Below are 24,962 nucleotides of genomic sequence, written 5' to 3'. Positions count from 1 at the left end.
CAATTGTACATTCCTTTTTATTATGTGATCAAACATCCAAATAATGATAATAGACTTTAGTTCTCTGCCTAGTTTTTGTAGTAAATAGATGCTGTTTTCCACTTCAGCTGGCAATATCAACACCATGTGGAGAACAAATCTGGAGAACAATTCCTTATGGTTTGGGAGTACCAAGCAAGATGGTGCAGTGGTAATACACTGTACTTGTATCTTGAGGACAGTGGTTCAAATCTTTGTCAAGCCAACCAGATTTAGTTTTTATGTGATTTTCCTAAATTGTTTAAGACAAATGCTGGAATGATTTTTTTGAAAATGGTCATCTGATTTCTATCCCAAAATCGAATTTATATATATCATCAGCCCTTAAGACATACAGGGCCGAAGGCTTGGTAATCACATGAAGAGAGATCAGGATTATAAGATGGGTGCCCAAGTGTCTGCATCTTCAGGTGGCACAACTTCTGTGTCCCGACATTTGGAATATGGGGACTATGCTGTCTTGAAGAAGCACCACCACCACCACCACCACCACCACCACCACCACCACCCACAATGGTGGTGTTTGATAGACATGCTGCCCAATACACATTCTTCGTTCTCTGATCGGTGTCTACCAGTGTTTGTCCTTCGGCACCCAAGAAATGAATAACAGCACATTGTTAATGTTTGGACGCATTTGGTAATAATGCTGCCATAGTTCATATTTTTGCATTTGCTGCACATTTGTCAGAAAGACATAAATGTCACAGTAACCCCTTGTCTACATGTTGTTGCTTATATACCTGCATTGGAGTTGTGCTACTTTACATATATGCTGCAGCAGTGCCCTCAAATGGAGATTTGTGATCGCCACCTAATAGTGTATCAGATGTAAATAGTTGGTATCTTTATACCAAAGTTATGTTTAAGCTCATTTCATTTTACTTTCACATTTTATGCAGCAGTATTAGATGAAATAAAAGTTGGATTTTCATAACTAATTAATTTTACAACCTGTACTTGAAATTAATTATGAAAATTCAGCTAAAAAGATCAACCAAGTATAAGACTGTGGCAATGTATGACATTTAATTGCACAATTAAACATGTTCTCAGTACTGCAAATAGGCCAGCCCTGGGTGAACAGACTGTGCAGGAGTGATTTTTTTGGGGTGCAAAGGGTGACAGCTGTCAAAATGCAGGTACTGTTGTTGATTAGTGGGTCTGATGGAGCCATCAGGGAAATTTTGACAGGGTAAAATGGTGTTTTAGTAACAGTACACTCAATGTCATAACACTCATATTAACAAAACAGTTTTGAAGTGCAGTATGTATTGTCACATAATGAAGCTGTATCCAATACTATACTAGTTTCCACGGGAATAGAAAATGCCATCACCATGATGCATAGAAGAGGCCAACGAGAGTGTGGTGCACATTTTATTTGGTGCTTCCAACAATAGGACTTCTGTTGACTATATCTACATTAAATTATTTAGGAGACTCTTAATGAATAGCAGAAGTGTTAAGATGATGACAGGCACACACAAAAGTAAAATCCTGTGATCACAAGAGCTAATGTGTGTGCCTGTGTGGTGAGAAGGATCTGGGGTAAGATGTCGCTGAAGAATGTGATTCAGTTGCCCAAGTCCATGGTGATATTGGGTGACGAGGGGGGCATTCCTTTAAAGCTGATTCTTGGAGGTGGTGCGAGGATGTGGGAGAATATAGCACAGGATATCTGTTTGTGGACTATGGTTGGGGGTGGGGGGGGGGGGGAGGGGGGAGTTAAGTCCCGGTCTGTGAAAGCCCTCATGAGGTGTACAGCTGTATAGGGGCGATTTATTTATTTATTTATTTATTTATTTATTTATTTATTAAACAGATGGAAGAGAAGGTATTTATTTTCAAACAATGTACGAGAATTCAGTCCGGTAATATTTACAGTGACCACCGATATTTCAGCAGGAATACACCCGCCATTTTCAAGGTACAAATTGCCAGCGAGGACTAATGAACTAGTTGGCCTAATGCTTGTACATGCCTGAGTTAGATGGGAATGTGTGTCATAACTGTGTTTGGTCTAGATGATTACTTATACCACGCTGATGATAGCTGCACTTTCTGTTGAAATCAGGATCTGCAATGGAACAAAAACAACAGATGACATTAGGATTGATGACCTTCTTTCTCTTCTGAATCACATCATGGTTGGGCACAATCGTTCCCATGGAGCTGAACATGATTTCCTATAGGTGGCCAATATATATTTGGCATTGAAGGGTGCCATGTGGATGCCCATGGTTGTGCCATGGATTTGTTTTTATACCCTTCCAACAAAGGAGAAGTAGCTGTGTATGAGGATACAGTTGATAATGTGTATGAAGAATGAGGTAGTAGGTTTGGAGTTGGAAGTTAAGTGGGAGAGGAAGTGTTATATAACATCAAGGCTGTGGCCGTGAGACATGTTGGTGTGTAGGGAGGTGGCATCAGCAGTGACAAATAGGGAACCAGGTGGTAAGGTGGAGATGGTTGAGAATCAGAAAAAGAAGTGTTTATTATCTTTCATGTGGGAGGGTAGGCTTTGGGCAATTGGTTGGAGATATTGGTCAACAATAACATAAATTCTTATCAGTGGGGAGCTCAGTAACTAACAACAGTGAGGCTTCTGGGATTTTTGGACTCGTGGATTTTGAGGAGCGCATAGAAGGTAGATGTGCGAGGTGCCATAGGGTTAAGGAGGGAAATTTACTCACAGGAGACATTATGGGATAGACCTAAGGATTCCAGTAGGAATTGAAGGCTATGTTCAACTTAAAAGATGGGAACACAATGGCAGAGCTTATAGGTGGAGGAGTGACACAGTCAGTGGGTGCCTCCTGACAGGTAGTCACAAGGGTTCATCACAACAGTGGTGAAGTCATGTCTGCATGGAGGATAATTGACATTCTTCTGTTGACAGGTTAATATCCTTAGGGTGCGGCCTGGGGAAGGATGGTGAGGCCAATTGGAGGCGAGAAATTCTTGGAAGGTGGTTAGGAGATGGGGGGGGGGGGGGTCACAATTTTGTGACTGTATGAATTGATATAGGCTGGTGTTTCCTATCTGCCGCATCCTCCAAAACTCCTTCTCAATCCTCCACAAAGTCCAGAAGCCAGATATAGCCAAAACACTGTTGTTAACCTTTCCACCACAAACCTCAGTCGTCCAGAAATTTCAGTTCTCTACAGCGGCCTCAACTTCAGCCCACACCCAAGTTTAACCATACTGGACTCATCAAGACCTACTCACCTTCTCCTGATTGCTTCACTGAAAACACCACCAATCCTTGTAACCAAAGCCAACATACTCCCAACCTTGAACCTTGCCTTTTCCAGTTAATACTAAAGTCCAAATGTGGCCCTCCTCGCCTTCCCACCATCCACCCCTGGTTACCTTTCAGGAATTCCCCAACTCGAACTTTGCCTCACCACCCATCCTCCATGCTCCTTCCCAAGAAAACAGACACCATTCACAACCTCAAAATAAACACTGTATTAATCATCCGACCTGTGGAAAAAGATTCCAGTACTGTCATGAAAAATCACAGTGGTTACCTAACAGTAGGCTGTCACCAACTGTTCAACTTTTCCACCTAAAAGCTCTACCGTAGTGATCCCATCCCATAAGTCCAACATAACCTCCAGTAGCCAACAAATACCTTAGGCACATCACAGAATCTCTCCCCCTTAGTTCATCTCCTTCTTCACCCTAATAACACCCCGCACACCCTCCTTCTACATGCTCCCCAAAACCCACAAACCCAATCATCCTGGAAGCCCTATTGTAGCTGGTTATTGTGCTCCCACTGAAATAATTTCCAACTCCTGTTGACCAACACTTCCAATCAAATGCTCAAAGGCTAGCCTCTCACATCAAAGATACTGACCTATTCCTTCATTGACTCTCAGCCACCCCTACCTCTTTACGACCTTGACCTCTACACATTCCCATTCCCATAAACACCAGTGTCCATAATACCCATGGCCTTGCCACCATCAAATATTACCTCTCCCAACATCAGTCAGGCTCCAAACCCACCACCTTATTTCTCATACACCTTGCCTATTATATTCTCATGCAAAACTACTTTCCCTTTGAGGAAAGCCATGGCCACCCACATGAAATCCTTCTGTGCGCCAACCCAACCCCCCCCCCCCCTTTTTTTTCCATCTAGAGGAAATCTTCCTAGCCTCTCGAACACCCAAGCCCCTTGTCTGGTGCAGATTCATTGATGATGTCTTCATGATCTGGACTCAGGGACAACGCACACTATCCTCATTCCCCCACAACCTCAGTACCTTCTCTCTCATCTGTTTTACCTGGTCCTCCTGAGCTCAACATACCACCCTCACCTCTAATAGCTCCATCCACACCTCTGTCCATATTAAACTCACTAACCACCAAGAGTACCTGCATTTTAACAGCTGTTACCCCCTCCACACCAAAAACATCAGCTTCAGAGGAATGCCCGCACATCCCACAATATCACTCTGGACTGAATCATCTGAGCTATGTTCTTTGCCAACGGTTTGATTATCTATTATCAGCTCAGGAAAGAGCGACATCATACCCAAGAGCTTTCCCACTCACCTTAAAGAGGTATTCCATTGCCCATCCAACATATGCAACACCCTGATCCATCCCTATGCCACTCCCACTCCTGATCCTGCTCTCAATCCCACACCCAATCCATTGCCAATGGGGTCATACCCTTAGGTACAAGATCTTCTCGATTCACCTACCCAGCATTTTCTACTCAGGTCCTGTCACGGGTTTATCCTGTCCCATCAGAGGTAGGGCCACCTGCGAAAACAGCCATATCATATACCAACTCTGCTGCAAACATTACACATCTTTTTATGCAGGTATGACCACCAACTAGCTGTCCACCAGGATGAATAGCCTCTGTAAAATTGTTACCAATAACATAGTTAATCACCTGGTTGACACAACATGCAGCTGAGAACAGCAAAACCGACAAATGTTTAAATAGTTGGTTAAAGCAGAAAGTGAAACTATTCCTATGGAGATGATTAAAGAGGGGGGAGGGGGGGTGAGGGAGTAGGGGTCCTGTGGTCCTGGAACAACATGAACTGTCGTGTAACTTAGCTGAGCTACCACGATACAGCTCAACACCTGAATAGTGTTCAAGAATAGTCCTGTGACTTACATTGTGCTACAAAAATGTTTCTTCACAACACACTGCTTGTAAGAAGCTTTTTAACTTTTGTTATTTGATATTTAGATAATTAGGAACAAAGAAGCTGTATGAAGAGGGTGTACCAAGACACTGTTTGGAATAACTGTGGTTCTCTATGAACCAACTGTCAGAGAGAACATTCCTTACCAAAATAAGGCAACTAGTTTTAAACATGGTGCTTAGTTTAAGAAATACATTTCTGAGAATGTAAGTGTGGAATGTAATGCTGTATGGAAATGAATCATGGTCTGGAGAAAATCATAAAAGAAGAGAGCAAAGTGTTTGAGATGTGTTATGGAAGGTTACTGAGAGAGAAGTGGACATATAAGACAAGAAATTGGCAAGCAAGGGAATATGTGGAAAAAACTGACTAGAATAAGGGGCAGAATGATAGGATGTGTTAAGACATCAGGAAATGACTGGGAGTCACAGATGGCCAAAACTGTAGGAGAAGACAAAGATAGGAATATGACCAATAAATAACTGGGAATGCTCAGTGTAAGTCAGGTCTTGAGACGAAGAGGTTGGCACAGGAATGGATGTCATGGTTGGCCAAAATGAGCCACAAAATTTTGTAATTAGTCAGTTTCTATAAACAGCTTGTTTGATTGCCAAAACATACAGATTATTTAAATGAAGATAATTTATTCTGTTCATCCAAGTGCTCCTGTATTTAAACATAATGATCTTTCTGAGCTGATGTAAGAAGTTGTTATAGTTGATGTGGGGTTCAACTGGGTTCTCTCAAAGATAAATATTACTGTTTAGTAAACTTCCAAGAGTTAAAAATCCTATGAAGATCACACCAGAGACTTCAGATTTTGGTCATTGTGCATTCTTTGGAAGAATGTCAAACACTGAAGTAGACATTTATAATATGATGAAATTAGATTTTCGTAAAGCTAAGTAGTAACCTGTGAATGTTTTACTGTTGCCATCATACTACACATGCAGATGAATTAAATAAATTCTGGTACACTTCTCTGCTTAGTTTCATTTATAAATGTGGGAGTTGCATCCACTTACAATCATAATAATTATTGCTCAATGCAGGCAACAGTTGTTTTGGAAATATATAAGAAAATAATTATAACCACTCCACCTCATTCCTGAAATAGATTAAGGAGCACCTGCTCTTCTATAGTGACATGAACTGTAACATAAAAATATTGCTAAGGAAACAAAGTTGCTTACATTAATCATACTTCTGCACAAAAGTCAAGTCTTGAAACTTCCTTTTTTTATAACAACCTTTTTCTCTTTGTTTTTTGCAGGACTACAATCTGGCAGTAGAAGTTATGGAGTTACTGTTAGCAGAGCCCACCTGTACTGGTCATCACAGACGAGCATTGCAGTCTGCTCTAGGCCGTATATTTTTACAGTTGGGAGATGTCGCAGGAGCAGAAAGAAATTTTTCCATTGCTCGAGAATTGCGTCAACAGAGCAGGTAGAATATTGTTTTGCAATTATCGAGTTCTTATTTTATAAAAGACATACACTTTTCATTTATTAATTTACATGATACAAATAAAGCTGGAGCAATTTAATGTATAGCTCAGGCTGCTTACATCTTTAAGTACATTTAATCTCATTTTCAAACTTGATTTGATATCTGTTTCAGCTTCATATTGTTAATAGCATAGTATTTCATGTGATTGTCAGTATAACTGATGAAGATCTGTCAAAGGGAGCAATTAAAAGATGTTAACTTTTTTGTTCACAGCAGATATACCTTGAATGCATAGAGAGAACCATATGTAATTGTGTTATAGCTTTCATGTAGGAAGTTAAATGATCACAATATAGTCTTCCTATTTCCACGTATTTATACAGCTAGGTCTATAGTGCATTCTTATATACCTTCAGTTGACATACCTCGTGTTTGGTCTCTGATACCATCTCTGCTTTTAGATAATCAGTAGCACAAGTTTATCACATGATCGTCAGTTTGACATGTTCATTTACCTATTGTGTTCATTAATTAGCAAGATAAGGCAAATCTTATTGATAAATGTGCCAAATTCTATGAGACTCTTGATTGTTGTACACTCCGCAATTAATTTTATAGTTGTCAAAAGAAAGGTGTAGAAACTCAAGTAATACACAAAACCGATCCAGGTAACACAAATATTGCTTTATTCATAAACATATGAAAAATAACAGAAATAAGCTTCTCGTGATTCAGCATGTAACAAGACAAAAGAATCTTACAGAAGATGCGACATAACTATACACAGAACAACTGATATGAGTGCTACAAACTAAAGAACATAGTGAGAGTGAGTCAGAGCCACTCCGTGTATATATCGGCATGAGTCGATGATAGACGGCATGGCAGAGACATGCTGTGTGCACGCTTCGAACAGGCACCCTCTAGTGGCTATCCTAGACTGATACAGTTGGCGATTGATTTAAGTACACATGCGTGGCAACACTATACTCAGCGCACTCTGACTCAAATGCACTAGTGGCAGGATACATCGCATCTCTCCCTCATGCAATTAATTTGCAGAGTACAGGCTTGGCGACTCCAGGTTCCTGAACTACGGCCTGGTAAGCGCCGCCAATCTCCTGTTACTGTAAGCTCTGGGCAGGCTTCAACGACCAGTGTATGGTGCAGCAATGGAACATTGTGTGTCACAGGGAATGGGAATCTTGGCTTGACTGCTTGGATTTCGGAATTGGTAAAAACCTATATAAAAGAAACCTCAATCTGAAGGTTTGCTGCGCAGTGATGAGATGCGTGGCTGTTGAGGTAGAACAGTTGTTAGCAGCAACCTCTGGGGGACCTGCCACACCTCAGTTGTATAAGGCTTACTGAGGCTCGTGGAGCTCTGAGTGGACCCTTGTTTGCCTAGCTGCTCATGAGACTGAGATGAAACCCCCGAAATCATCTTCTTCTCCTTCCAGTGGGAAGAGTGTACTGCCTGGGATTATTCACACCCAATCCTCCAAACAAATGAGGGAGGCTAGCCCTTCTGAAAATCTGCATTAGTTGAATTATAGTAACAGGCCTGAAGAAGTCATAAACCAAAATGAGTTTTTGGTCATTAAGAGGAAGGAGGGGATGTTCAAAATAGTGTCCCCCTTCTATATCCATAAAGGCTTGGAAAGACTTGCTGGAAGTCTGAAGTCTATTAAGTGGCTGCGGGATGGTTCCCTATTGGTTAAGATTAACAGGGCAAAGCAGGTGGAACTACTAACAAAGACCGAAAACTTTGGTGAATATGATGTAACTGTTGAACTACTTAACTCCCTTAACTCTAGCAAGGGTGTGGTCACACGCTGTGACATTACGAATATCAACATAGCCGAACTTAAACAGGAATGGGCATTACAGGGGATTGTGGACATAGAGCAAAGGATGCGTAGGACTAATGGAGAAATTGAGAAGACCATCAGCTTCATTGTGATCTTTAATTCTCCAACATTGCCTGACCACATCATGGCAGGTTTCCTCCAACTTAGGTTTAGACCTATGCGTTGCTACAAATGCCAGTGTTTTGGTCACACAATGTTTAGTTGCAGGGATGAAGCGACTTGTGGGAAATGTGGAAAGGCAGCCCATGGAGCTGGGATTGACTGTCCATTTCCAGCAGTCTGTGATAACTGCTCTGGGAGCCACCAAGTCTGGAGCTGAGACTGCCCTGTTTTTGCAGAGGAACGAAAAATTCAGGAACTAAGTCACCAAGCAATCCCCTATGCTGAAGCCATATAGGAATATTAGGTGATGAAAACTGCCATATTTCCCACTTCTTATGCTTCCATGGTGCAGAAACCTATTCGTAAGGTCAATGACTCAACGCAGACGTTGTCCAATGTACAACCATCCATCACCAGCACCTGTACTTGCATGTGTAAGCAATCCATGTAGCCGCCACAAGAAAGACCAGCAACAGTTCCATAGTGAGTGTCAAGAAGCCACACGACAAGCAGAGTGCCTCTCAATGTCCCCTTTCCACTTCATCCTCGAAGGAACAGGGTGCAAGGAAAGGTTCATGACGTTCGGATCAAAAGCTGTCCTGAGCGTCGTCAGATGTCATTCTTTCATGTCTGACAGAATAGGACATTATGAATTTAGATGCCTTGGATCCAGGCAGTGTGTCCACTCCCCCTCACTCTACAAGTGCTTCACCTCTGCGGTGCAAAGATAGAGGTACATTAAAACCACAAAGTGAAATGGCTCCCATCCTACAGTGGAACCAGCAGGGGTTCAGGATGCATGTGGAGGAACCACATAGATGAAATGGCTTCCATCCTACAGTGGAACCAGCAGGGGTTCAGGATGCATGTAGAGGAACTTCGTCTCTTATCTCAGAGTAGACCACTGTGTCTGTGTCTCCAGGAGACTCATTTCCATCAATGATGCACCCCCAAGCCACAATTTTATGTGCTCCACAAAACAGTTGACCTGAGTGGAGAGAGAGAGCTAGAGATGGTGTGGGTATTTTCATCAGTACTGACTACCACTCCTTGCCTCTTTCACCTATGATGACTTTACAAGCAGTTGCTGCATCAATGCACGTGCATTGTCTGTTGACAATATGTTCCCTTTACTTGCCCCCACATGATGCACCTGATGAAGAGGACCTAACAGATCTCATTACACTGCTCCCCTGCGTCTTCATCCTCTGTGGTGATTTTAATGCACACAGTAACTCTACAACTACCTGCCCCAGAGTAAGCGATTGAGAGGCATCTGATATCATCATGCGCTCACTTGCTAAATGCAGGACAGAGCATTCACTTCTGCACAGCAACTGGGTCATTCTCTGCCATTGATCTCTCACTTTTCTCTCCAGCTCTTGCTCTCACTCTTCAATGGGATGTGGTCGATGACTTGCACAGAAGTGGTCACTTCCCAATCTGGATTCAAGTGCCAGATGGAGTGGAACCCAAAAGGAAACTGCCACGATGGGTGCTCAGTAGAGCCAATTGGACACTTTATAGCCAATTGGCCCAGTTCGAACGTTGTGCAAATGTTTAGGCGTGGATGGATCATATTATCAAAATGATCCACCATGCCACTGCAGCATCCATTCCACAATCCACAGGACAACAGAGGAGGCAACCTGCCCATTGGCGGAATGCTGCTGTGCTCTCAGGACCAAGCATGTGGCTGTGCATAGGTTCAAGTGTCGGCCAACTGCAGAGAATCTTGTAGCCCTTCGGGTGGCTAGGGCAAAGTGTCACCGAATTATTTGAGAAAGCGAGAAGAGATCGTAGCAGCAGTTCCTGAACACCATTAACCATTCCTCCTAAGTTCCGTTGTGTGGGATACCATCAGGAGAATTTCTGGGAGAAAATGCAGGTGCCCCACAGTTGCTGTAATGGGGAACAGCACTCTCCAAACCAATTTGTGCGACATCACCCAGACTGCGGCAGTGTATTTTGCCACAATTACTGCAACAGCCAGCCAGGTTTTCAGCACCATAGAGCGGTTGCTGAGAGGTGTAGTTTGGACTTCCGGTCCACTTCTGATGAAGATTACAACTGGGAGCTGGATTCTGCATTGTCGGCAGCTCGCACACATCTCCACGACAGGTTCCATTAACCTTTAAAACCTCAGAAAGACCGTACACGCCCAAGTAGTTGCCATAGTGTTGCCCTCACTAGCTGCATGGGGAGGATCCTGGAGCGGATGGCCAAGTGCTGCCTTTTCTGGATCATACACTCCTGGAAATTGAAATAAGAACACCGTGAATTCATTGTCCCAGGAAGGGGAAACTTTATTGACACATTCCTGGGGTCAGATACATCACATGATCACACTGACAGAACCACAGGCACATAGACACAGGCAACAGAGCATGCACAATGTCGGCACTAGTACAGTGTATATCCACCTTTCGCAGCAATGCAGGCTGCTATTCTCCCATGGAGACGATCGTAGAGATGTTGGATGTAGTCCTGTGGAACGGCTTGCCATGCCATTTCCACCTGGCGCCTCAGTTGGACCAGCGTTCGTGCTGGACGTGCAGACCGCGTGAGACGACGCTTCATCCAGTCCCAAACATGCTCAATGGGGGACAGATCCGGAGATCTTGCTGGCCAAGGTAGTTGACTTACACCTTCTAGAGCACGTTGGGTGGCACGGGATACATCCGGACATGCATTGTCCTGTTGGAACAGCAAGTTCCCTTGCCGGTCTAGGAATGGTAGAACGATGGGTTCGATGACGGTTTGGATGTACCGTGCACTATTCAGTGTCTCCTCGACGATCACCCGTGGTGTACGGCCAGTGTAGGAGATCGCTCCCCACACCATGATGCCGGGTGTTGGCCCTGTGTGCCTCGGTCGTATGCAGTCCTGATTGTGGCGCTCACCTGCACGGCGCCAAACACGTATACGACCATCATTGGCACCAAGGCAGAAGCGACTCTCATCGCTGAAGACGACACGTCTCCATTCGTCCCTCCATTCACGCCTGTCGCGACACCACTGGAGGCGGGCTGCACGATGTTGGGGCGTGAGCGGAAGACGGCCTAACGGTGTGCGGGACCGTAGCCCAGCTTCATGGAGACGGTTGCGAATGGTCCTCGCCGATACCCCAGGAGCAACAGTGTCCCTAATTTGCTGGCAAGTGGCGGTGCGGTCCCCTACGGTCTTGGCGTGCATCCGTGCGTCGCTGCGGTCCGGTCCCAGGTCGACGGGCACGTGCACCTTCCGCCGACCACTGGCGACAACATCGATGTACTGTGGAGACCTCACGCCCCACGTGTTGAGCAATTCGGCGGTACGTCCACCCGGCCTCCCGCATGCCCACTATATGCCCTCGCTCAAAGTCCGTCAACTGCACATACGGTTCACGTCCACGCTGTCGCGGCATGCTACCAGTGTTAAAGACTGCGATGGAGCTCCGTATGCCACGGCAAACTGGCTGACACTGATGGCGGAGGTGCACAAATGCTGCGCAGCTAGCGCCATTCGACAGCCAACACCGCGGTTCCTGGTGTGTCCGCTGTGCCGTGCGTGTGATCATTGCTTGTACAGCCCTCTCGCAGTGTCCGGAGCAAGTATGGTGGGTCTGACACACCGGTGTCAATGTGTTCTTTTTTCCATTTCCAGGAGTGTAGAATCCAGCCAACTCTTTAGTCGCTTTCAGTGTGGGTTCAGGAGATATTGCTCCATCCTTGTTAACCTTGCCCTCTTGGAGGTGGCTATACAACAGGCTTTCCTATACTGGCTTCACCTTCTACATGTATTTTGTGATATTGAGGAGGCCTATGATACTATTTGGTGGCATCTTCTCATGGAGCAGCTTTACGAATGGGGTTTTCGTGGTTGTCTTCCCATTTCTATTCAGTCCTTTATCTTGACACAATGTTTTATATACCAAGTCAGTGACATCCTGTGTGATCACTTTGAGCAGGAGATCGGTGTCCCTCAGGTAGCGTTATAAGTGTGACCGTCTTTGCCTTAGCTATTAATAGCATTACATCCATAGTGAATAGTCCTGTCCAGTGTTTTTTGTTTGTGGATAACTCCTCTGTTTTTTGCTCTTCTTCAAGCCTCGCAGCGACACCATGTCATTTGCAACTAACTCTTCGAGATTTGGATGAATGTGCGCAGAAGAGTGGTTTTAAGTTTTGCAGCAAGAAGTCTGTGTGTGTTCTTTTTAACCGTTCTCGTTCCATTTTAAACTTTCCTGAGTTGAGGATGAGAGTCACTGTCCTTACTTTTAAAGACACAGTGAGATTTCTGGGCATCATATTTAACTCTCAGCTTATGTGGTTACCACATCTTAAGGACCTGAAAAAACAGTCACTTAAGGCTTTAAGTATTTTAAAATGTCTTAACCAGAGTACATGGGGAGCAGACAGGACTTGTCTGCTCCAGTTTTACAGGTCATTTGTGCAATCTTGGTTCGATTATGGGTGCACGTTGGATATGGTGCACCATGAAGGGATTTAGTTGGCCACTGGGGCACTCAGAACAAGCCCCAAACCAAGCCTCTGTGCAGAGGCTGGTGAACTGCCACTTCACAACAGGCAACGGCTACTAGGTGTATAAAACACTGTCCACACCATACACACCCACCTATCATACCATTGCTCAGCTTCCACTGGAAAGGCTTTTTCATAACCAGCAACAGGTAACAGGCCCTATGGGATTCATGTACAGGATTGCATTCTAAAGATGGGTGTGTCTGGTCTTCGTGTTTTACATCGTGGTGGGAGCACATTTCTGCCTCGGCGTTTCCAGAGGCTCAGACTTATTTTAGACTTTATGAATTTTAAGAAAGATCGTAGATCAGATTTTACATTTCAGTCTCTGTTTTTTAACACCTTAGATATACACCGCGTTTCACAGTAGTGTACTCTGATGACAGAGCAGCCAAGAGATTTCCCTTGTTTAGAACCGTGTCCCCCAACCATGTCACCAGGATTCGCCTTCCTGACAAGTACACCGTTTTCTCAGCGGAGCTCCGCGTGATCCTGAAGGCACTGGAGCAGATGCATTGTATACAGGGTGAATAGTTTCTCATTTGCACCAATTCCTGTAGTGCCTTACAATTGCTACAGAATCTGTACCCAACTGAGGAGTTGGTCCAGCTGATATATGACCAACTGTACTTGCTGCAGTGGCAAGGTAAGCAGGTGTCATTCTGCTGGGTGACAGATCGTGGAGAGAGGATCCCCCATTTTTTTATGCTTCTGGTGTGCACATCTCTGTCTGCCATATTTTAACAGAGCGCATTTTTAATCATGATGCCAGGCTAGAAGCAAATATTGGTGGGGAGCTGCCCTCTATTTTAGCTGATGATGAGACAAATGTGACAAAGGTTTTAAAGTTTTGTGATAGGTCTGAACTCTGGCATAAACTTTTAGGCTGGAGATTTTAGTGTGTTGCAGAGTTGCTGCCTTCTCCTATTTTTATTCTTGTGGTCACCCAGCCACATCCATCTACTATATTGTTTTAGCTCCTGATGCCAGTTTCTTCCTGTGTCATTAATGTTGTACATCCATGGCTGCCATCCACTTGGACCAGTGATAATACCTTTGTGCCCACACCAGTGATCCCAGTGCGAAGCAGTCAAATGAACCCAGCCATGGCAGATGCAGCACATGCCACAGAAGGTGAAGGAGCATGCATGGCTGGCAGTCATAAAGCAACTCAGCCAGGCTTCGCTTCTCCATTGGTACAAGGTAACTCCTCAATAGAAAAAAATCTAAAAAGCACACTAATTGTGACCTCATCTGATGTTGAGGTACGCTGGAGAATGTAAGAAAACCGGGAAAATGTATCCACAACCAAGAGCCAAAAGAAATTCAAGAAGGGACCAACAAAGCCTACATGAATGTGTTCCCATGGCTGGTGCGGAGAAAGCCATGGAGACAGGGATGCCCTGGGAGCTGCTGAGCTGCCTATTTTTGGGCACACTGCTCACAAGCCATGACAAAATGGACGATTTTGCCATCAACCCATGGCCAGATAAATGTCTCCTAGCTAACAGTTTAGTGCACAAAACTCCTCAGTGGCCCTACTGGAGAAGGCATAGAATCTCGCACTGTAATGCAATGGGAGTGGTTACTGTGGGAGAGAGGTCTTCAGTGGATGACAGCAAAATACTGTCAAAAACAGGGAGGCGATACTATAAGGATAAATAGTTGTACAGGGGGTCTGATGCCCGACCCGGCAGTTTATCTGGCCAGCCCTGTTCAACAAACTGAACCACCTGTTGGAGAACCGAGTCAGCAGCAAAGACACCTGCTCTGTGTGGGCTCATAATTGGAAAACCCTTGACCACAGCCTGCATTTCATTATCAAGATAGAAGCAAAGCAGTTTTTCATGACCAAAGTCAGGATTAGGAGCCACAGGAAGGCGGGACAAGGCATCCACATTGACATATTTAGATACACATCGAAAATGGATTTCATAATTGTAGCAAGACAAGAATAGTGCCAATCATCGTAGACGGTGTGAGCTTTGTCAGGCAAGGAATTGTGGGCTTAAATAAAGAAACCAAGGATCTGTGGCCAATAATAAGACAAAACTTGGAGCCATACAAAAAAAAGATGAATTTTCTGGAGAGCATGGACTATAGCGAAAGTCTCTTTTTTCAATCTGAGAGTAATGCTGCTGTGCCAGAGTGAGAGATTTAGAGGTGAAAGCAATAGGTTGTTCAGAGCCATTGGCTAGGACCGTACTGAGACCATACTGTGAGACGTCATTCGTCAAAACTATATGCTGGTCTGGAGAGAATGTAGCTAAACAAGGGGCTGAGAGTAGTTTGGATTTCAAAATTTGAAAAGCACGTTTGTAATCCAGGCTCCAGTTAAAAAGGTACATTCTTGCCTAGCAAGGCATGTAATGGGTGGGCCAATGTGGCCACCCCCAGCAGGAATTTATGGTAGGAGTCTGTCTTCTCTAGGAAGGCCTGAAGTGCCTCATGGATGGAACAACGGAGGTGTGGTCTGGTGGAGGATAAACCCCATCCCACAAGACCTCGAACCCCTTATAAACAATAGAAGGTTGTAAGACTGCAAGACAAAATGCACAAATTTTTCAAGTGATTGCCTGTGGAGAAGCCCATGACAACAATATCATCCAGATAATTAATACATCCTGGGACAAGCATAGTCAATTGCTCTAAAAATCATTGAAAAGTCACAGGGGCACTAGCTACACCAAAAGGAAGGTGCAAATATTGATAGAGACCAAAAGGAATATTCAAAAACAGAGCTCACCAAGGCTCTTCATCCACAGGAACATTCAGAAATGCTTGAGACAAATCAGTTTTAGAAAAGTGCTGGCCACCCGATATTTTTGCTGGCATGGGAGAGGATGCGTATCCACGATGGACGGTGCGTTGATAGTAGTGCTGAAGTTGCCACAGAGGTGAAATTTCTCCAATAGCTTCCAATCTATAATCAGCAGAGTTAACCATTCACCAGCCGTAATAGGTTTCACCACCCCTAGATATTTAAGTCTGTACAATTCTGCTTTCACTTGATCTTTCAGGGTGACAGGAATAGGATTTGCACAGCAAAAATAAGGCTGAGCTATGGATTTCAAAGAAATATAAGCAGAAAAATTCATAGCACAAGTCTGAAAACTGCTCATACAGTGTTTCCAATTGCGAACATGCTACCTGGTTGAACACAAGGTGAACTGCATCAGTGATAGCAAATCCAAATGCCTGAAATGCATCCATCCTGAACAAGTTATCAACACCGGCATTAGCAATCACCAAAAATATTGTGTACAAATCATTGACTGATTAGGTGATGCTGTAAATTGATTAGTTTTCACATGACCAGTGTCAATGGTCACATAGGTTTGAGAATTCTGTAATGTCACTGCAGCACATGCGTCGACCTCTAGACGGAGCACTTGGCGAAAAACACTTAACTCACTAAACAACTCGGCAGAAATCACAAGCATTGGAGTCACACAAATTATTCTCTGTCCATATTCTAAGCAACCTTCGGTGAATGACACCAGTGCCACATTCTCATGCAAGCTGTCTGTTGTCCTAGTGGGCACATCTTAAGACACTACTACCACATCAGATCACATTTCAGTTTGGTCACCCGAGAAACTTCAGAAGATTGTGGTATTTGCAAAATTGGTGTCAGCGGGGGATTTTCACAGAGTAAAGCCTTGTCTTACACATCCTCGTCCGAATCTAAACCGATACTTGTGTCACGCACCATAGAGTATGCATAAGAGTCATTACAGGCATCAGTAACAAATTGACACTTACGGCCAAGGCCAAAGCCAAAAGATGCTATCTGAGTAAGCTTCCCAATCCTTGACTGAATCATCATATGGAGGAAAAGTGGATGGACAGGCTGGTGGAATTGTACCCTGACTGTTAATGGAAGCCAACAAAGTGGTCACTGCTCAAGTAAGCTGTTCAGTCAGTGCTGTAGCGTGGTACCCATAATGACTAAGCCTGATGAAACTGCACTTAAAGACTGCACATGCGGAAACCATTAAACAATTCCAAACTCGTCACCAGTTGTATAGAAACTAAGTATTTCACAAAACTGATCCAAATAACAGAAATATTCAAGTTATTTATAAACCTCTGAACAATAATGGAATTTAGCTTCTCATGACTCCACATGTAAGAAGACAAAAGGCGAAACAAAAGCAATACACATAACAACTGATGAGAGTGGCGCATACTGAAAGAACATAGTGAGGTTGAGTCAAAGCTGATTCGCATGTTTATAGGTGCGAGTCACAGGTATATGACACGGTGGAGACCATGCCATGTGCGCACTTACCACAGGCGACCTCTAGTGGCTGGCCCTCGCTGATACAGTCGGCAGTTGATTTAAGTACACAAGAGCGGCTACACTACACTTGGTGCACTCACACTCACATGCACTAGTAGCAAGATACAGCAAAATGATGCCATTTTTTATAAGTGAGATTCACTGAAGGGGAAGAATAGGTATAGTATGCTACCCCTTGTCTTGTAAATTTGAAGAAACTGTAACAGCTCTGGTGTAGAAAGATGTGGAAAATATTTATAGTACAAATTTTCTTGACTATGTCAATTGTAACTGCATTTAATTTTGTATTTTTGATTGAGAAACAAAAAATTTCAAAGAATGCTCTGTCTGTGGTGTGAAAATGAAATAGTTTTAATGTATATAAAGTTCCATGAATATCTTGTGTTATTGAAGTCTTGTGATAAAAGGTAACAGTGAAGTGGAAAAAGGCATGAATAAACAGTGTTTAAAATTACATCTTATGAAACAGTCGAAGTGTGCACAACATGGGGAAAAAAAGGCATGTTGTCAATTCATAAAAGTGCAGAACGGAAAGGCATCACATAAAAGCCAACTTTTAAATAATGAGCCTTAAGAAATACAAATTGGCCACATGCAAGTAGGACTCACACACTGAGGATTCTGTACAAACTTAATTATGTATATAGACAGTTTATCCATTCCATGAGTCAAGAATATTGATGATTTTGGCCTGTAATTGGCATTGATGCTGGCAAGATATCAGTCCCGGAGATCCTAAAACTTTAGAGAATGTTTTAATTTCACATTTGAAGTTGGATAACAAATGATAAATGAAATATTTCTTTTGTGTGATATAATTAAAAATTAACAATTTTGGACTTTTCCCTTTCTTGCACTGTGAAACCTTTTTTGTCAAATTTGATGATTCCAGGTCAACAGGGAGTACTCTATAGGTTTTGATGAGCTGGTTTTCAAGTATCAAAATGTGTGACATAAATGGCCATATCTTTTGACTGATTTGATGTAGAAGATTAAAAATTGTACATCACCAAGGGACTACCCACCTTAGTATGTGACATAAATTTGAACGCGATATGCTGACCTGTTCCAGGAAAAAAGGTTCTAATACTTGAACAGATGGACAGACGGACACACAAACAACAAAGTCCTCCCATAAGGGCTACATGTTTGCAGATTGAGGCAGGGAACCCTAAAAAACAAAAACTACTGAAAATAACACATGGATGTTGAAACATGTATGAATAATCTAAAAAAAAAGGAAAAAATTGTGTTTTGCAAAATGTGGAATATTTTAGAAACCAAACTCTGCAAATAGGTTTTGTTTCTTCAGTGCAAAGACTGATTTGATGCAGCTCTCCATATTAACCCATCCTGTTGCACTCTGTTTAATGCTGGTTACTGTAATCAAGCTTTAGTCTCTTCCTATAATTTTTACTTCCCCTCTCCCCCCCCCTCCCCCACCCCCACCCCCACCCCCACCCCCACCCACGACTTCCCTCAGATATCAAATTAATGAATAGTTGGTGCCTCTGGATGTGTCCTATCAACAAATCTCATCTTTTCTCCCCAGTTCTATTCAATACTTCCTCATTAGTCATCCAGTCTACCCATGTAATATACAATTTTCTTTGTTAACACCACATTTCAAAGCCCTCTATTCACTGCTTGACTGCTTTCATTCACCTTTCACTTCTGTACAAGGCTGCACTCCAAGCAGATACCACCAAAAATGAGATCCTAAAACTAAAATTTTATGTTTGATGTTGACAAATATCTCTTTTTTACTGTAACTCTGCCTTTCATATTCTTTTTTAATTTGGTCATCAGCAGTTACTTTCCTGCCCAAATAATAAAAGTCATCTATTACTCTTAATGTCTCATTTGCTAATATGATTTCCTCGCCAGAGTTAATTTGAGTACATTAATTATCGCTGTTTTCTTTTTATTGATATTTGTCTTATAACTTCTTTTCAAAACCCTATCCACTCCATTCGTCTGCACTTCCAAACTGCTGTTTGTAACTGAATTGCAGTGTCATCAGTAAACCTCAACTTTTTATTTTTTTCTCCCTGATCTTTAATACCCAAACTCAAATTTTTTCTCCATTTCTTTTATTGCTTGGACAATGTAAAAATATTACAGATGCTCTAAAAATCTGTCTCACTTCTATCTACACTATGAATTTATGTTCTTTGGCTCTTGTAACTACAGTCTGGGCTCTGTACAAGTTGTAGACAATCTTTTGCTCCCTGTATCCTATCCTCACTACCTTCAGAATTTCAAAGAGAATGCCCCAGTCAGCATTTTCAAAAGCTTTTTCATAATCTACGAAGGTTGTAAATGTAGATTTACCTTTCTTCAGTTATTCTTCTAAGTGAAGTTGTAGATTCAGTATTTCCTCACATTCATTTTTCTGTGTCTCTTGGATACTGCCTGCAATACAGCCACCAGCCTACAGTCATGTACCATGGGTTGCTGCATCTGGCCTCCTAACAACACTTCCTCTCGAGATCAGGTGAAAACAGTCCACATCAGCTGACACATGCTGTATTGTTTTCAACTGAACCACCAGCACCAGTGGTGCCAGCCTGGCTGCATCTCGCTTCCACAAGCCATGTGGTTCTGCCAGTATCCTTACATCTGGAAAGTATTTACGTCATCACCCGACTGCTGTGCAGACAGGTCACACTTCGGACTTATGCCGAAAGCACCTAGTGGCTCATCATTCAGAATACACATTGCCAAGCCAATGAAGAGTGTCTCACCGCAGCTTCCAAGAAACCCTGAGCACTCAGTTGCTCACCACCACCTATGCTCACATAGACATCACCCCTCCTCCAGCACACTATGCTCCTCGCTGACCGTGGCCTCGCAGAATTTTTCTGTGTAAGAATACTGCAGAGCAATTGTCTGTGATTGACTTACACCCATCTAAGTAGTGTGGACTCATGACCCAAGAAACGGTGTTCTTATATTCTGTTCATTAAACTTAATAAAGATGCAATTGTTCTTTGCTATCTGGGCACTTCAGTTGTGGTGTTTTCTTCCTCTCCATAATGAACACAACAATGGCAATTGGTTTAGGGATTATGTTCCATCAGTGGTTATCATCCAAATATTTAGCCTTTTTATTCTTGCCCAGAGTAGCCTTCGATACTTGTGCACTACACTGGACTGTTGCACTTGTGCTCTCAGCTCCACTGTCTCATTTTAAGTATGGCAATGCAGCCCTCTGACACATCAGTGTAGCTCCTGCTTTGTTTACTGCACGCACAACATTGTTCCGAACTTCTCTTACAGAGGTTAACCCAGCTGGACACTGTCCTCACCCTTGTGCAAATGATACAGCCACTGCTACCTCGGGAATTCAACAAATCCCCCTGCGGGTCCGGGGATTAGAATAGGCCCGCGGTATTCCTGCCTGTCGTAAGAGGCGACTAAAAGGAGTCCATCCCCCTCACGGGGGTAGTTCGCGCCTGCGTCCGGAGACGGACGGTTCCACGACCTATCATCGTGGTCCTTTTGGTTTTTTCACTTCTCGTTTCTTCCTTCCTTTTGTTGGTTCCTTTCTTTGCTCTTCTCCACCTCACTGTCTTCCTTACTCTTTCCCTTGCCTTCTCCTTGCCTTCTCATTGCCTTTTTCTCCTTGCCTTCTCATTGCCTTTTTCTCCTTGCCTTCTCATTGCCTTCTTCTCCTTGCCTTCTTATTGCCTTCTTCCCCTTGCTTTCTCATTGCCTTCTTCTCCTTGCTTTCTCATTGCCTTCTTCTCCTTGCCTTCTCTGGTCTCCGCCTCGGCGTTTGAGACAGTCTGTCCTCTTTCTCCCTCTCTCTCTTCTTTTTCCTCTTCTTCCTTCCTCCCTGTGCGTGCCTGAAGGCCGACCCACGCGTTCGCACGCGTAGCCGGTGACGGGGTAACGCGTAAGTCCCCACCCTGGGTAGACATGTAAGGCACGCGCGTACCCCCTGGTAAAGGCCAGGCCCGGGGAGGGGTGATTGCCTGAGCTGATACCTTCTGACCATGCCGATTGGTCCCTCCGTCTGTTTCTCGGGAGGTGTGACCTGAGGTGTAAACATTCACCTAAGGCGGGAGTGCCCTCTGAGAGGGTCCCCACAAGGAAGGAGCGCGCCATCGGAGACGCTGGCAATCATGGGGAATTCCTCCGCAATGGATTCTACTCCATCTCTTTCGACTTCGACCCAAAAACGGAAACGTGACCAGCCAACAGTGACAAAAGTACTACCGCCTGCCCCACAGTTCCTCGTAGTTTCTCGAACTGAGGACGGAAAGGATTTTTCCTCTGTCAACCCTTTCGTTATTCAGAAGGGCGTAGATGCCATAGCCGGATCTGTCAAATCCTGTACCAGGTTGCGTAACGGCACCTTATTACTAGAAACTGAGAATGCCTTTCAGGCACAAAAACTGCTTCGGGCCACCCTCCTGTACACGTTCCCTGTCCGGGTGGAGGCCCACCGAACTTTGAATTCGTCTCGTGGTGTGGTCTATACTGGCTCCCTCGACGGATTGACTGACGAGGAGCTTCAATCATTCCTCGCTGAGCAGGGCGTGACGGCTGTCCATAGGGTCATGAAAAAGGTCAACAATGACCTTGTACCGACCCGGACAATTTTCTTGACCTTCGATAGTGTTAAGCTGCCATCGCGCATCAAGGCGGGCTACGAGGTTATTTCTGTTCGCCCCTATATCCCGACACCTACGCGCTGCTACCAGTGTCAGCGTTTCAATCACACTCGACAGTCTTGTTCCAATGCGGCTAAATGTGTCACCTGTGGCAGGGATGCCCATGAGGGTGACTGTCCACCTCCGTCTCCTCCTTGTGTGAACTGTCAGGGTGACCATGCCGCATCCTCCCGCGACTGTCCTGTCTATAAGGAAGAACGCTGTATCCAGGAAATTCGGGTCAAAGAGAAAGTGTCCACCTCGGCTGCTCGCAAGCTATTGGCTAGTAGGAAGCCCACGCTGCTCCCAGCGGGGAAATACAGTACTGTCCTCGCCTCTCCTCGGACTACCCGGGAGGTAGCAACCCAGACATGCGATCTGACCTTCAGCACCACGGTCGTCCGTTCGGCCAGTGCTAAGATCGCGCGGTCGACGTCTCCTCTTCCTCCCATCACCCCACAGACACAAGCACCTTCTTCAGCTTCTGCTAAGACGAAGACACCGAAGTCAGATGCACGGGCCTTCAAGAAGGAACCATCCCATGCAGACTTCCTCCGTAGCTCGACCTCCCAGCCTTCGACCGGTACTTCCACTACACGTCCTTCCAAAAAGGCGCATAGGAAGCACAGTTCTCCTTCCCCGCCACGGCGCATTTCTTCTCTTGCGCCACCCAGCGGCTGCCGCCCCAGGCCGTCATCCGTTTCGCCTGGCCGCACCGCTGGTCGCCGTACATCTGGCCGTTCACTGGCGGAGGAAGCTCCCCCTCCCGGCCATCCTCCCGAGATGGCCGATGACCCTATAGACCCAATGGACGATGACTGTCCGCCTACTGATAGCGGCGGCAGTGCTCGCTCGAAGCCAGGCCCTAAGCGGCCTTCGAGGTGACCACTTCTCTCATCTTTCTTTTCTTACGATGGCACTTATTCACTGGAATATTCGCAGCATTCGCTCCAACCGAGAGGACTTGAAGTTGCTGCTCCGCTTGCACCGTCCGCTTGTCGTAGCCCTCCAGGAAACGAAGCTACGCCCATGTGATCAAATTGCCTTGGCACACTACACCTCTGTGCGTTTTGACCTACCCCCTGTGGTAGGTATCCCAGCTCATGGAGGGGTTATGTTGCTGGTCCGGGATGATATTTACTACGATCCCATCACGTTGCACACCGGCCTGCAGGCAGTTGCCATCCGCATTACTCTCCCCACTTTTACGTTTTCCTTTTGTACCGTTTACACTCCATCGTCATCTGCCGTTACCAGGGCAGACGTGATGCAACTTATTGCTCAGCTACCTGCACCATTTTTGTTAACTGGAGACTTCAATGCCCACCATCCCCTTTGGGGCTCTCCAGCATCCTGCCCGAGGGGCTCCTTGTTAGCAGACCTTTTCAACCAGCTCGATCTTGTCTGCCTCAATACTGGCGCCCCTACTTTTCTTTCGGACACATCTCACACCTATTCCCATTTAGACCTCTCTATATGTACTCCCCAACTTGCACGCCAGTTTGAGTGGTCTGCACTTTCTGATACATATTCGAGCGACCACTTCCCGTGTGTTATCCATCTCCTGCAGCATACCCCCTCTCCGTGCTTCTCTAATTGGACCATCTCCAAGGCAGACTGGGGGCTCTTCTCTTCCAGGGCGACCTTTCAGGATCAAACCTTTACAAGCTGCGATCGTCAGGTCGCACACCTCACGGAAGTCATTCTCGCTGCTGCTGAATATTCCATCCCTCACCCTCCTTCTTCTCCACGTCGCGTACCGGTCCCCTGGTGGACCGCAGCATGTAGAGACGCTTTACGTGCTCGTCGACGTGCTTTACGCACTTTTAAACGCCACCCTACAGTGGCGAATTGTATCAATTATAAATGATTACGTGCTCAGTGTCGTCGTATTATCAAAGAAAGCAAGAAAGCCAGCTGGGCTGCTTTCACAAGCACCTTCAACAGTTTTACTCCTTCTTCTGTTGTCTGGGGTAGCCTGCGCCGGCTATCTGGCACTAAGGTCCACTCCCCAGTTTCTGGCTTGAAGGTCGCGAATGACGTCCTTGTGGCCCCTGAGGCTGTCTCCAATGCCTTCGGCCGCTTTTTCGCAGAGGTTTCGAGCTCCGCTCATTACCACCCTGCCTTCCTCCCCCGCAAACAGGCAGAGGAGGCTAGGCCACCTAACTTCCGCTCCTCGAATTGTGAAAGTTATAATGCCCCATTCACCATGCGGGAACTCGAAAACGCACTTGGCCGATCACGGTCCTCTGCTCCAGGGCCAGATTCTATTCATATTCAGATGCTGAAGAACCTTTCTCCTGCGGGTAAAGGTTTTCTTCTTCGTACATACAATCGCATCTGGATTGAGGGACATGTTCCCGCATGCTGGCGCGAGTCTATTGTTGTCCCGATTCCTAAGCCGGGGAAGGACAAGCACTTGCCTTCCAGTTATCGACCTATCTCGCTTACCAGCTGTGTCTGTAAAGTGATGGAGCGAATGGTTAACTCTCGATTGGTTTGGCTGCTCGAGTCTCGACGCCTACTTACCAATGTACAATGTGGATTTCGTAGGCGCCGCTCTGCTGTTGACCATCTGGTTACCTTGTCGACCTTCATTATGAATAACTTCTTGCGGAAGCGCCCGACCGCGGCTGTCGTCTTTGATTTGGAGAAGGCTTACGACACCTGTTGGAAGGCGGGCATCCTCCGCACCATGCATACATGGGGCCTTCGCGGTCGCCTCCCTCTTTTTATTCGTTCCTTTTTAATGGATCGACAGTTCAGGGTACGTGTGGGTTCTGTCCTGTCCGACACCTTTCGCCAGGAGAATGGGGTGCCACAGGGCT

At 45.0% G+C, this 24,962-nt stretch overlaps 1 protein-coding gene across 2 annotated transcripts in view; it reads left to right on the top strand.

Annotated features, from left to right (window-relative positions):
* LOC124619279 (trafficking protein particle complex subunit 12) overlaps nt 1-24,962 on the top strand; it is a 140,717-nt gene that overhangs the window by 90,002 nt on the left and 25,753 nt on the right. For both annotated transcript variants that reach the window (XM_047145548.1, XM_047145549.1), the window contains exon 7: nt 6,496-6,668. In XM_047145548.1, coding sequence (XP_047001504.1) covers nt 6,496-6,668 — 173 coding nt within the window. The remainder of the gene's footprint in view (nt 1-6,495; nt 6,669-24,962) is intronic.

This window comes from Schistocerca americana, chromosome 6 (genome assembly GCF_021461395.2).
Source record: "Schistocerca americana isolate TAMUIC-IGC-003095 chromosome 6, iqSchAmer2.1, whole genome shotgun sequence".
NCBI lineage: Eukaryota > Metazoa > Arthropoda > Insecta > Orthoptera > Acrididae > Schistocerca > Schistocerca americana.
The sequence above is the reverse complement of the archived record's forward strand: the minus strand, read 5'-3'. Positions and strand labels throughout refer to the sequence as shown.